Source organism: Sebastes umbrosus, chromosome 17, assembly GCF_015220745.1.
Source record: "Sebastes umbrosus isolate fSebUmb1 chromosome 17, fSebUmb1.pri, whole genome shotgun sequence".
Lineage (NCBI taxonomy): Eukaryota > Metazoa > Chordata > Actinopteri > Perciformes > Sebastidae > Sebastes > Sebastes umbrosus.
In genome coordinates this window covers 6,935,289-6,947,010 of record NC_051285.1, presented here as the reverse complement: position 1 = coordinate 6,947,010, position 11,722 = coordinate 6,935,289, and the positions used below count along the sequence as shown (strand labels likewise).

Below are 11,722 nucleotides of genomic sequence, written 5' to 3'. Positions count from 1 at the left end.
AGTCCCCAGGATAATATAAGGCTTGACATGTTAAGTATGTAGCAATGCATATATAGTACAACATATTGCACTCAATAGATGCCTTAGACATGTTACTTATTTAGTAACTCTGTCAGTGTTGAAGTGCTTGCAACACTGTATCACCGCCAATGTGTATGTTGTCCAACATATGTAACCACAACTTTTCATGAGCTCAGAAAATCAGCTTTGTGACGATGCATTTTCCAGGCAAGAGGCTTTTTACGTAGTTTATTTAGCTTAAGAATCCTTCAGTTTATCAAAAACATTCAACATCAAAACATCTGGAAATACACGGTTTTCACTTGACAGGATGGGAATGGAAAATTGCAAACTGAAAATAACTAAAGCTGTCATTAATCAGTCTTTATGTTCTTGTTTTTGTCATGTCATTGCAAGGATTAATGATGTTCTCATTTTGCACCAAAAGTTTGTCACATTTGTATTAATGTTATCGATGTCAGGGGTACATTAAACCTGCAGTAGGCAGAATATTTTTGGCATCATTTGGCAAAAATTACATAATAACCTTTCAGCATATTGTAATTCAAGTGTTCTGAGAGAAAATAGACTTCTGCACCTCCTCATGGCTGTTTTCAGTCTTTAAAAAATCACAGGTCATTTCACAGAGAGCGTTCCTATTGGCTGTTCATTCAACGGAGACAGCCATCAATCACTTGCAAACTCCAATCAAACGGTCAAACTAGGAAGCCCTGATCAAATATTAATCAATATTATGTTACATTAATGCCCATTTCTCGCATAAAATGTTTTCAGAAGCATCTTGTAGTGTGCTGTTTAGCTGTAAAATGAGAAAGTTTGCTCCGGCTGGTGGGCGGTGCTTGGTATTTCCTCAACAGATCTCTGTTGGCTGCTGGCTGCCGGGTCACAAACTTTCTCATTTTATAGCTGAACAGTACACTACTGGAACGGGGGAAGGAAAATGCGACATCTAGTGGCTGAATGTTATCAATATCTATAATAATAATATTTATCAATAACTCATGTAAGTAGTAATGTTTTAGACAATCAGAGTCGACTTTCGAAAAGCACCACAGGTTTTGAATGTTCTCTTCTTGTGATGAATGGACACTTCATGCTGTAGTGAGAAAAGACAAATAAAGAAACCATCATTTGGTTTTCAGCATGCAGGAAAACTAAAAAAGCTGCAATGTTTGAATATTTTTTCATTTCTACCAACTTCATTATCATCGTTCACAACAAAGACTGATGCCACCGACATCACATCATCTGAGTCATGATGATGATGATGATGAGGTGGATCAGTTTGGGTTGTTTTATTAAGGGAATAATCAGCGACATTTTTCCATTGCTATTTTCTTGCCTGAACAACCAGTATCAAGTAGATCTGTTTGGGGATTACCATCAGGTACACATGAAAAGCAATATATTTTATTTTATTTAATGTTTTTCAGTAGAGACAGTTTGTTTAAGTACTATAACTGGAATGGTTGTTCAGCTACGGTGAGTATTTCTCATGCATAGAAACACAATTATCCTAACAAACTGGGCCGGCGCCAGGACTGTCCATATGAGAACTAACACGCAAACTCGCAAACACATAAAGAACACAACTGAGCAATTATAGACATTTTGATGGATGATATGTTTAGAGTTTATAAATTAATTTAAGAGTGAAAAGCTAAATGATAATTGTCTTTTTTGTTACTATCTCTAGGAGTTGCCAAATACCAATCTACACATAGGGGCTTTCAATGCTAATAATATTATAATTATATTGTACTTCTTATGGAACCCACCTTTCTCTCTTATGCATCTGTTGAATAGTTTGAGGTAGAGGTCGTCCAAAACTCTCTGGCAGGAAGAGAGTGGCAAAGGCGGACACAACAGCCAGAGTTCCCATTATAATATAAGGCAGGTACTTAAAGTAGTGACCTGTAGAAGGAGAAGGGGAAATTAAGATTAGGAAAATTCTCATTGTGCTAAAATAAATCCAGGTTAAACAAATGCAAGTAATTACTATTAAAGACCAATTTACTCACTCAACTCTAACAAAAACGGTGCAATGGAGCTGCCAACTCTGGAAACAGTAGAGCATGTCCCAGTCGCTGTGTTCCTGAGCACTGTTGGGTAAATCTCTGCTGTGTAGGCATACACCAGGGATGTACCAGTGGTAAGACCAAATTTACCCAGCATCTCCAGAGCAACAGACAGACTTGATAAACCTGAAACAACATAAGACCAGCCTGATTTGGTGATGCGGCTGGTGTGACCCCATGGAAAGATGGTCACTAGTTAACCCTGCCTTCACATCATGCAGCCATTTTCTCCTCTGATTAAGACACTTTTTTTTTTTCTTTAACCCTCCTGTTGTCTTCCCGTCGACCATGTAACTTTTGGTCTGGTTTGACTGTTTTTAAAGCATACATTATAAATTATCACCCAATTCTGTATTACACCTTTTTGGCCAACTTCATTCCAACTCATTAACACAAGTTTTACACTTTTTTTTGGAATTCATGGTCAATAAACCTCATTTATATGAAATTAAACCTCATTTATATGAAATTAAACCTCATTTTTTAGGAAAAAATGCAGAAATTATGAATTATTTAGACTATACTCAAAATTGGAGGAATAATGTAGATGGATTATCAGACCGGTGAATGTCAACGTTTAGTCAGAATATTACAAATATTATAATATAAAAAAATGTTTAATGACAGTGTGACAGTTTGCAAAGACCATAAGGGAACCATCCATGTAATTTGGGGGAAATTAGGTGAAAGACATTCATATTTATGATATAATGAAGTTTGAAAAAGTCTCAAATTTGACCCGAAGACAACAGGAGGGTTAAGACTCCTCATAGTCTTAACAATTCTTCAACATCAGAAGCTGGCTTAAAGGGGAATTCAATCGATTTTACACATCAAAGTCTGTTTGCAGGTCTTGGAAAGTACTACTGTATATGTGAAAAAGTTGTTGAAAGCCTCTCACGGCTCCAGAGAGAGCCTAAAAATATTTGCTTGGAAATATGACAGTACTGTGATGCCATGTCACGTCATGACACTGCTTACTTTGAGGCACCAGTTGAATGAAGTACAGCGACAGTCCTCCAAAGAGCAAGATAAATATGACAGACAGTCGTCGTGGAAGGTATTGCAGTGCCAGCCAGCTGGAAATGTATGCTGGTACCTCTACAGCTGCTGAGAGGAAGCAGCTGATATAGGGGTTAGCATGAAGTCGGGACGTGTTCAGGGAGAGGCCATAGTATCCAACACTCAGAGTGAACCTGGGAAGAGATAGAGAGAGATACAGACAACAGAGATGTTTGAATGGAAATTTGCATAGAAATTTAACATACCGTACAGTAGCTCCATGTTGCAAACCAAGACTATCAGACTTAGGACTTTTGTTTACTCTTCATTGCCATCAAGACAGAACGTGTCAGCATGTATCGCTGTCTGCTATCCTACACCCTCTTCAGCGAGCAGCGACAGGGACCCCTTGATAGAGGGCTCCGCCTGTGCTTATAGAACTAGGATTACAATATCATAGCCTTCGTTCCAACTCATACAGGCTCTACCATCTACTGGACTCTACGGTTACAGTGGGTGGAGCCTGATGAATGCCCCACCGCGACACAACGTCGACCTAACCACACTGACCATCACCGGCTAGAGGTTAGTCGCCACAGCCCACCTACTTCTTTATAACCATGGTGCGGTTGTCGGTCCTCAACAACATGGGCCTCCCCCGTATCAGGGGCCTGAAGTGTTTGGGGGGACCAAGAAGACTGCCTGCAGCTCATGGAGGTTGATGTGTCGGTCCTGCATTGGGACCACACACCAAATACCACTCTTCCCAGCCAGGTACCTCCCCACCCCATCAGGGATGCCACCGTGAACACGGTGACGTAGAAGGTGACTCATCCCAGTGGTGTTCTCTGTAACAGGTGTTGTGGGGACACCCAGTATCACAAGCCGTCCTGTACTGAGGGGAGAGTAGTAACCAAGTGCCACTTGTGCTTCCTGGCATCCAAGCGAGGGCTGGTAAACCACCCCAGCAGGCGCCGCATGTGTAGGAGCCCTAACGAGACCGCCAGATGGGCTGCTGCCCTAAACCCCAGTGCCTGCATGACGGTCAACGCTGTTACTACTACACCCCGCCACAGTTGCAAACTGCCTGCAGCAGGGTGTTCGTCTGTGATCTGACAAAGCGGTCCGCAGCCTGCACGCATCGAGCACAACCCCCAGAAACTCCACCTGTTGGTGTGGCAGGGGTGTCTTAGAGATAAAAGAAGACCCTTACCAATTGCTTCTTTTCACCTACCAATAAAGAGCTTCACTGGGAGGTTTAGGACTAACTAGTAGGAGTTGCGGGTGCAGTGAAAAGGACATGAACACTCACTGGCTTCCCACCCAGGAATACTGCCAACTGTGTTCATTGAATGCATACAGGGCAGGAGGTTTCGTTACCAGGAGTCAAACTCCTAGTTTCAGAGGGAATTTTGTAATGACTGACTGTAGTGTGTGGTGGTGGTGTTGTATTGGATTGAATTATGCTGAGGTATTTATAAAAAATAATTAATAATGCCTAAAAATCTGTATGTACTGGATACTCACCACACCAGGAACAGAATGACGGTCGTGTTTCGGATGTCTTTTGTCCTCAGCAGGTTGAAGACATTGTGGTGTCCCTTAGGGTGTGTCTTTTTCTCATCAGCCTGCAAGATACAAAACCTCAGTTCCACCAGCAGTTTGTTGTGTTTTAGCTGGTCGGTCCACCACTTTGGTTCAGAATAAAATACCTCAACAACTACTGGATGGATTGCCATGATTTTGGTACAGACATTATTACCTACAGGGTGAATTGTACTAACAATTTGTGTCCTCAAGCACACACAATGGGCCTCATACAAGAACATTTTTGTATTCTTGCCTTAACTTTCTCTTGCTTTTTTTCATACTGTGGGCTTGTACGATTGTGCCACGTCAGATTCAGCAAATGCTCCTAACTTAAGATAACTGTATAAATGACCCTCGTAAACATGATGAATGACACCTGCACGTAAATGAGTTGTTGTAAATGAGAATTGTAGCATAATTAACTCCCCAATGATAGCATATAAGGCTGCGCGTTCTGCCCCATTCATCTGTCTCTGCAAATATATCAGCATGCTGTCTAAAGACACGCTGTCTGTCAAGGGCCTGATGCACATCCAAAAGAATTAATTCAGCCATGACGCGCCTGGTCACCTTATTATATACAGAGACAAAAATAACCTTCAATTAATGCATAATTGAAGTTGTTTTGAAGATTGAGATGTTCATATTGATATTGTAGTGCTATACAACAGCATCAATGGCCATATTAAATTGATGATATCGTTAAGCTATATCAATAAATTCAGAATTATAATTCGAATTGCAGAGTAAAACAGGATAATGGCGAAATAATTGTGAAGCGTAATTTATATAGGATTCTCAAACTCAAAATTGCTTCAAAGAAATTAAATATTCAATCCATTAGTGAAAAACGTATGTCTGGTTAACAGCAGACTAATTGCACGACTCCTACGACAGGTCTGAACCACTCGTAAATTGTGTTCGTACCTAAGAGAAAATTCAAAATACGAGAAAATTGTTGAATGCGAAAAGCTCACCTAAATCACTCGTACAAGCTACTTAAGAACAAATCTGATCGTACAAGTGGTTCTTGCGTGAGTTCTATTATCTCCTGTGTCTGATCCTGCATGGCTTCAGTCAAAGCAGACTTACATGTACAGTGTAATCTTCAAAGATGACCCGTGGAGCCTCGACTTTGTTCATTTTAGCAGCCTTTCTCACTATGGTCTCAGCCTCCGCCACTCTTCCCTGAGTGAGCAACCATCGAGGAGACTCTGGGATGAACCTGCCTCAATATTCAACAGAGAAACAAAAAAGTTCAGACCAGATCAGAGGGTCTTAAAAAACAAAGCTACAAAAAGAATGACGTCAAGTTAGAATATTTCTCTAATGAAAGAGTAAATTATTATTAGTAAAATCATGACATTTAAGGTGCACAGTAAGGTAAACTTACCATGAATACATGTTCTTGTTATGAGTACAACCTACCACCAGAGAGGGATGTAGAGCAGGCCAGGCAGAGAGATACCCCAAATGAGAGATCTCCAGTCCCTTAAAAAGTAAGCTAAGAGAGGCAGCATCATGTAGCCAATGGCAAAGCCTAGACACGCACCCATAGACGAGAAGATGACCCGTACATTGCCAGTCAAGATCTCAGTGCCTGCACAAAATGAGTGAGAGAGAGAAATGTATGACAGAGGTTCAGGTAATAAGTGACGATACTAGTGATACAACAAGACAAGTACAGTACACACAATACATGTATATCATTCAAAATCACTGACTACTATGTGAAAGTATTATTTGTCGTTACTAAAGCGTGACCTGTTCATATTTACCCAGCACAAAAGCAGTTACGTAGTTGGAGATCTGTCCCAAACCATTGATGAAGAGGATGATGGAGAACACTGTCCATGAAGGTGAAAACATTAGAGAAAAGGAAAAAATTGTCTGAACTGCCATGGTGGCAAAGAGAACAGGCTTTCTTCCAAACCTAGAGTGAGAAGTCAAACAAAAAAAAATAAGGGCAAATAAAAATAAGATTTAAAACAAGGCAAAAGTACAAGGAACATACTGAACACGAGGGGCAATGTTTTTTGTATCTACTCTATAACCTTAGGGTCAGAGATCATAACAATCTGTAATCCATATATGCATATATACTGTATACTGTCATAGCCACCTTACACAACAGGCGTCACTGAATAGGCCCCAGTGTGTACTGCTGTCCGTCATTTTCTGTTGTTGTCGCTGTTGTATTGCTGTTGCTGTTACTGTGTTATTGTGTGCTGTTGTGTGTATTGGTGTCTGACAAGTGCAGTGCTGTGGAAGAGAGATTTCCCCCTGTGGGACAATAAAGTCTAAAGTCTAAAGTCTAATATATATATATACAGTATATTTATATAATTCTCCACTGTACCTCAAATAACTATAACTAAAGATGACAAGTGTAATGGAAAATTACATTTTATGTAATGATGTCTCTTTATGCAACAGTGGAAAATTAATGTCTGTTTGCTCTTCGTCTCATGTAGTGGGAAAGTACTGAGTGTTGACTTTTACTGGGACACTGTCCCAGTAAAACAACTCCTTATCTGTGCAAAACAAATCCACACTCACAGTCCCTGTTGTAGATTTCTATATAGTCACATTGTAATAATCTCCTGCAGTGCACTCTTCTGCAGACGTTGTGTGACTCTGTATAACCAGTGCCTCTTCTTGCAAGAATAAAATACAACAAAGACATTTCATCTGTTCGAGATCCTTATTTCAACGTTCATTAGGACTCATCTCGGAATATTAATTGAATTTCCATTACACAAGTTAATTGATCATTTGAAAAAATAAAATAAAAAAGAACATTAGCAGCAAGTCTACAAGTAAATTTTCCAACCACTGTGTATTTTATTTTATTGTGAGATGGTGTTTTCAGTACCTGTCTGAGAGCTGCCCTGAGAAGAAGGATCCAAAAAGAACTCCAAGAAAGTTAACTGTGGAAGTCAACGGCTGCTTCCACTGATCACTGCACACCAGGTCAAACTGGAATATCCATATATGAACAATTAAACAATTACTTAACTTTTGAGCTAAAAACATGACTTTATTTGCGGCTTGATGCTATGTTCAGCTGCCATGTGGTAACATCGTTTACCTGCTGTTTGAATATATTTAATTTTGGTATAAACAGCCGCAAATGGTGGGATGATGACTGGATGTTATTTGGATGTGCATGGTATTTGGAGAGAGATGTGCTTTTATCAAAGGAATTCTCCTTCAATGCATACATACCGTTTAAATCGCGCAAATTGGGAAAATTGTATTTACTTGTTCCAATTATCCAGTTAATTTCTTTAGACAGGAAATAATTTCTTCATTAGTATTTCCAACTTTAGTATGATAATTCCTTCAGCTTCCCTACATGAGTTCCCTCAAGTTTGAAGTATTAGATAAAGCAATTTCTCATAAGAATACCACTGGCTCTTCTTCACACCAATACACTATAAAGAGATTCATTAATTACTGATTACTTAAACAATAGTTACTGTTAAGGAATTATTCCTTAGGAAAGAGCCCCCCCCTTCCCTCTGTAATATATATATTGAAACCATCTGCTGGGTACCCCAGGTCACTAGTCAGTCTCTAGCTGTGTCTAACTACCCCCGGTACATGTTGAAGGCCTCTGATAATCGGCCAGCCTGTTTTCTTGTCTACCCCCCAAGGTTGGCGCAAAGAGGGGGAATCTCACACAACAGTGGCCCACATTCCTGACTCACTGATATCCAGGTGTTGTTTTATAGACAATTACCATGTTTGGGTTATGTTATGTTGGGTCATGTTTGGCTCCAGCAAAAAGTGTTCTCTGAGGAGAGGCTGCTGAGAATTAGGTTAGCTGCACACTTGTTGACTTGTATTTGCTGACTCGATTCTCCTTGAGTTCAAGACATAAATAAACTTCCAGTGTATGTCACGTGCTTTTATCTAAGGAAATCTCCGCGATTGCAAAATATAAACGGCTTAAACATACAGCACAAAATGTTACCTTCTCATCCATTTCATTTGTTTAAACAGGAAATGTCTTCATTAGTATTTTCACCTTTAGTATGATAATTCGTTCAGGTTCCCTATGCAACTTCACTCAAGTTTTAAGTACTGGCCCTACTTAAAGAGATCACTGTGTAACTTATCACTTATTAAATGCATAGATTTAAATGAAGTTATACAGCAGCTTAGTTTTTCAGCCTACTCTCTTTTCCAAACGCACTACCCCTAACCAAAATAAATGGAAATGCCAAAAGCATTTTCGCCGCACCGCCTGATCTCGTGTGAATGCAGCCTAAATCTCAAACTTGTGATGTCATCGGGTATAAAGCCTGGAGCTGCTCCATAGACAATGAATGGGAGACTGACATTGTGGACGCATAGAATGTTTGTTTTCGTTACTCAAATGAGTTTTATTCTATTGTAGTGTTCTCAGTTGTGAAACAAAAAATGTACCCATAGTATTTTGTCTATGGAGCAGTTTCACAATGTATACCCTATGGCATGACAAATTTGAGGTTTAGCATTTTAGCTTTTGGATTTGGGAGAGAGTTGTTCATGTTTACTTATTTTTCTTGGACTGTCTTATACCATAGGAATAACATGTATGAATTTTGAAAATGGGCGTAGTTCTCCTTTAAACTAGACCAACAAACAATCACATATTAGTAGATGTACACTCTCACCTCAGAGACTATGGTGGATTGGTAGATGTCTTTGCTGTAGATCCACCCGTCCACACAGCCCTCCTGCTCCAGGTCGGTGAGGTTGACGTCTCTGCCAGGAATTAATCCCTGAGCAGAGAGATTTCTGACCACATCCAGCCTGTACCTGCTGCATCGGCTCAGCTCCCGTTTCCCATCCACCACCTCACAGTAACAATGACACAAACTTTATTAGTGTTATTGGTAACATTTCTTTAACAATGAACCTTCCCTTGTTGTGTACGGTGCTGCACTGTGTAAGGAAATGTGTTGAATTTGTGATAGATCAATGAGGTGTTGACAACTGTGTTCTAACTTGGCTGTGTGCTTGAACCTTGACAAATTAGCCAGACTGCTTTAAAAAGTCCCTTAACCGGTCCAAACTAGAATTATCACTATGCCTCTGCCAACCAGTCAAGCTGCATTTCACATGTCTGTCCAAAATGTCCTCATTTTATCCTATTATATGTTTGTGTAAAATTGTCATAATTAGCATTATGAATTCTTGAGTTATGATCAAGAAGTGTTTTGTGAGGTCAGTGACATTTGACCTTTGACCACCAAAATCGAACCAGTTCATCCTTGGTTCCAAGTGGACCTTACACTACCACTAGGCTAATGTACAACTAGAGTATATCTTAATATATAATCCTGGATTGTAGCCAGACTACTTTATAAGCCTCTTAACAGATGCAAAAAAAAACATATTAACCCCAAAGCTACAACTTTGATTATTGAAAAATTGTAATATTACATAAACAATTATAATTTTCAGTAAATAAAACATTATAATAGAAATCCTATATTAATTACAAATCAGAGCTTTTTTATGCTTGTAGGCTGAACTCACAAATATTTAAGGTCCTCAGCAATATTGTAGACAAAAAATGCCTATATATGGGAAGATGAGAGTAATTATTTTTCCGCTTGTCTCTTTTGGAATTGTTAAAGAAGTAACTTTCATAATGAGAAAACAAGGTGACACTCTTCAAAAACTTAATTACCTCTATTGGGATGGTAGCATTGCGCCAATCTTGGGTCAGATTAACCTCAGGAACCAGGCAGTGGTGACCGGGAATATCAGTCAAGAAGACGACAGAGAAAGCACCAAATCCATTGGGCATGACGCTGACACAGAGCAGAAAGAAGACAATCTGCTGGAAACGTCCCCACTGACCCAGAAAAGCTGTGGTGTCATCATAATCCTGCATAGTCTCAGAGTCCTAACTCTCCCCTCCACAGTCTTTGTCCTGCAGACTTCTTCTTTTTCTACTGCAACAGGAAAAAGACAGACTGTTCTGCCTTCCCCTCACCTGACAGCTAACGCCACACCCAGCAGGCCTACTAGATAAAGTCTGCATACAAAAGTGAAAGTTAAGAGACAGTTAGCCTAGAGCGTTAACGTCTTTGCACTCAGGAATGCCAGTGAAGCAAACATGTATGAACAGTAAAAAAGAAACCCTTATGCTAGTTGTAATAGAAACATGTCTCAGTCCAGATTCATGCCAGAAAATAACACAACACTAGCAGGGCTTTTGAGCCATATCCTGTCTGAGAGTTCTCAATGCCAAATTAACTGTACGATAATAGAGCTAACCACTTAGTAAAGGTCTTAAAATAATCCTTGAACCTGCAAAAACTGATTTTTTTGGCCACTTGGGGGCAGGAGAAACTAGTTATGAACAGCCAGTGGTGGAGGAAGTATTCAGATATTTTACTGAAGTGAAAGTACTTATACCACAGTGTAAAAATAGTTGTTAAACATAACAATCCTCTGTTATAACTTGGCACAGGAGAAACTTCATAAGAAAGGTGTATTTCTTAAGCATCTTACCTTTCTCTTTTATGCATCTGTTGTATTGTTTCAGGTAGAAGTCTTCCAAAACTCTCTGGAAGGAAGAGAGCAGCAAAAACAAACACAACAGCCAGAGTCCCCAGGATAATATAAGGCTTGACATGTTAAGTATGTAGCAATGCATATATAGTACAACATATTGCACTCAATAGATGCCTTAGACATGTTACTTATTTAGTAACTCTGTCAGTGTTGAAGTGCTTGCAACACTGTATCACCGCCAATGTGTATGTTGTCCAACATATGTAACCACAACTTTTCATGAGCTCAGAAAATCAGCTTTGTGACGATGCATTTTCCAGGCAAGAGGCTTTTTACGTAGTTTATTTAGCTTAAGAATCCTTCAGTTTATCAAAAACATTCAACATCAAAACATCTGGAAATACACGGTTTTCACTTGACAGGATGGGAATGGAAAATTGCAAACTGAAAAATAACTAAAGCTGTCATTAATCAGTCTTTACGTTCTTGTTTTTGTCATGTCATTGCAAGGA

General features: G+C 39.5%; 1 protein-coding gene across 1 annotated transcript; it reads right to left on the bottom strand.

Annotated features, from left to right (window-relative positions):
• Positions 1–906: 906 nt before the first annotated feature.
• On the bottom strand, positions 907–10,584 carry LOC119476254 (solute carrier family 22 member 5-like). The gene is made up of 11 exons (XM_037749599.1): positions 10,378–10,584; positions 9,356–9,538; positions 7,567–7,670; positions 6,470–6,624; positions 6,120–6,291; positions 5,784–5,916; positions 4,629–4,729; positions 3,081–3,295; positions 2,043–2,225; positions 1,800–1,935; positions 907–1,117 (listed from the first exon to the last, which is right to left on the bottom strand). Exons 1-11 carry the CDS (start codon positions 10,582–10,584, stop codon positions 1,048–1,050), a joined length of 1,659 nt encoding a protein of 552 aa, XP_037605527.1. The 3' UTR covers positions 907–1,047.
• Positions 10,585–11,722: the final 1,138 nt, after the last annotated feature.

Bases quoted from the DNA above. Each gene is read 5' to 3' on its own strand.
- LOC119476254 (XM_037749599.1), bottom strand. From the start codon at position 10,584: ATGCAGGATTATGATGACACCACAGCTTTTCTGGGTCAGTGGGGACGT. The intron at 5,917-6,119 runs GTAGGTTGTACT...ATATTGAGGCAG, and splicing joins CTCTACATCCCTCTCTGGTG to GTTCATCCCAGAGTCTCCTC. The intron at 1,936-2,042 runs GTGAGTAAATTG...CTCCTTCTACAG, and splicing joins ACCGTTTTTGTTAGAGTTGA to GTCACTACTTTAAGTACCTG.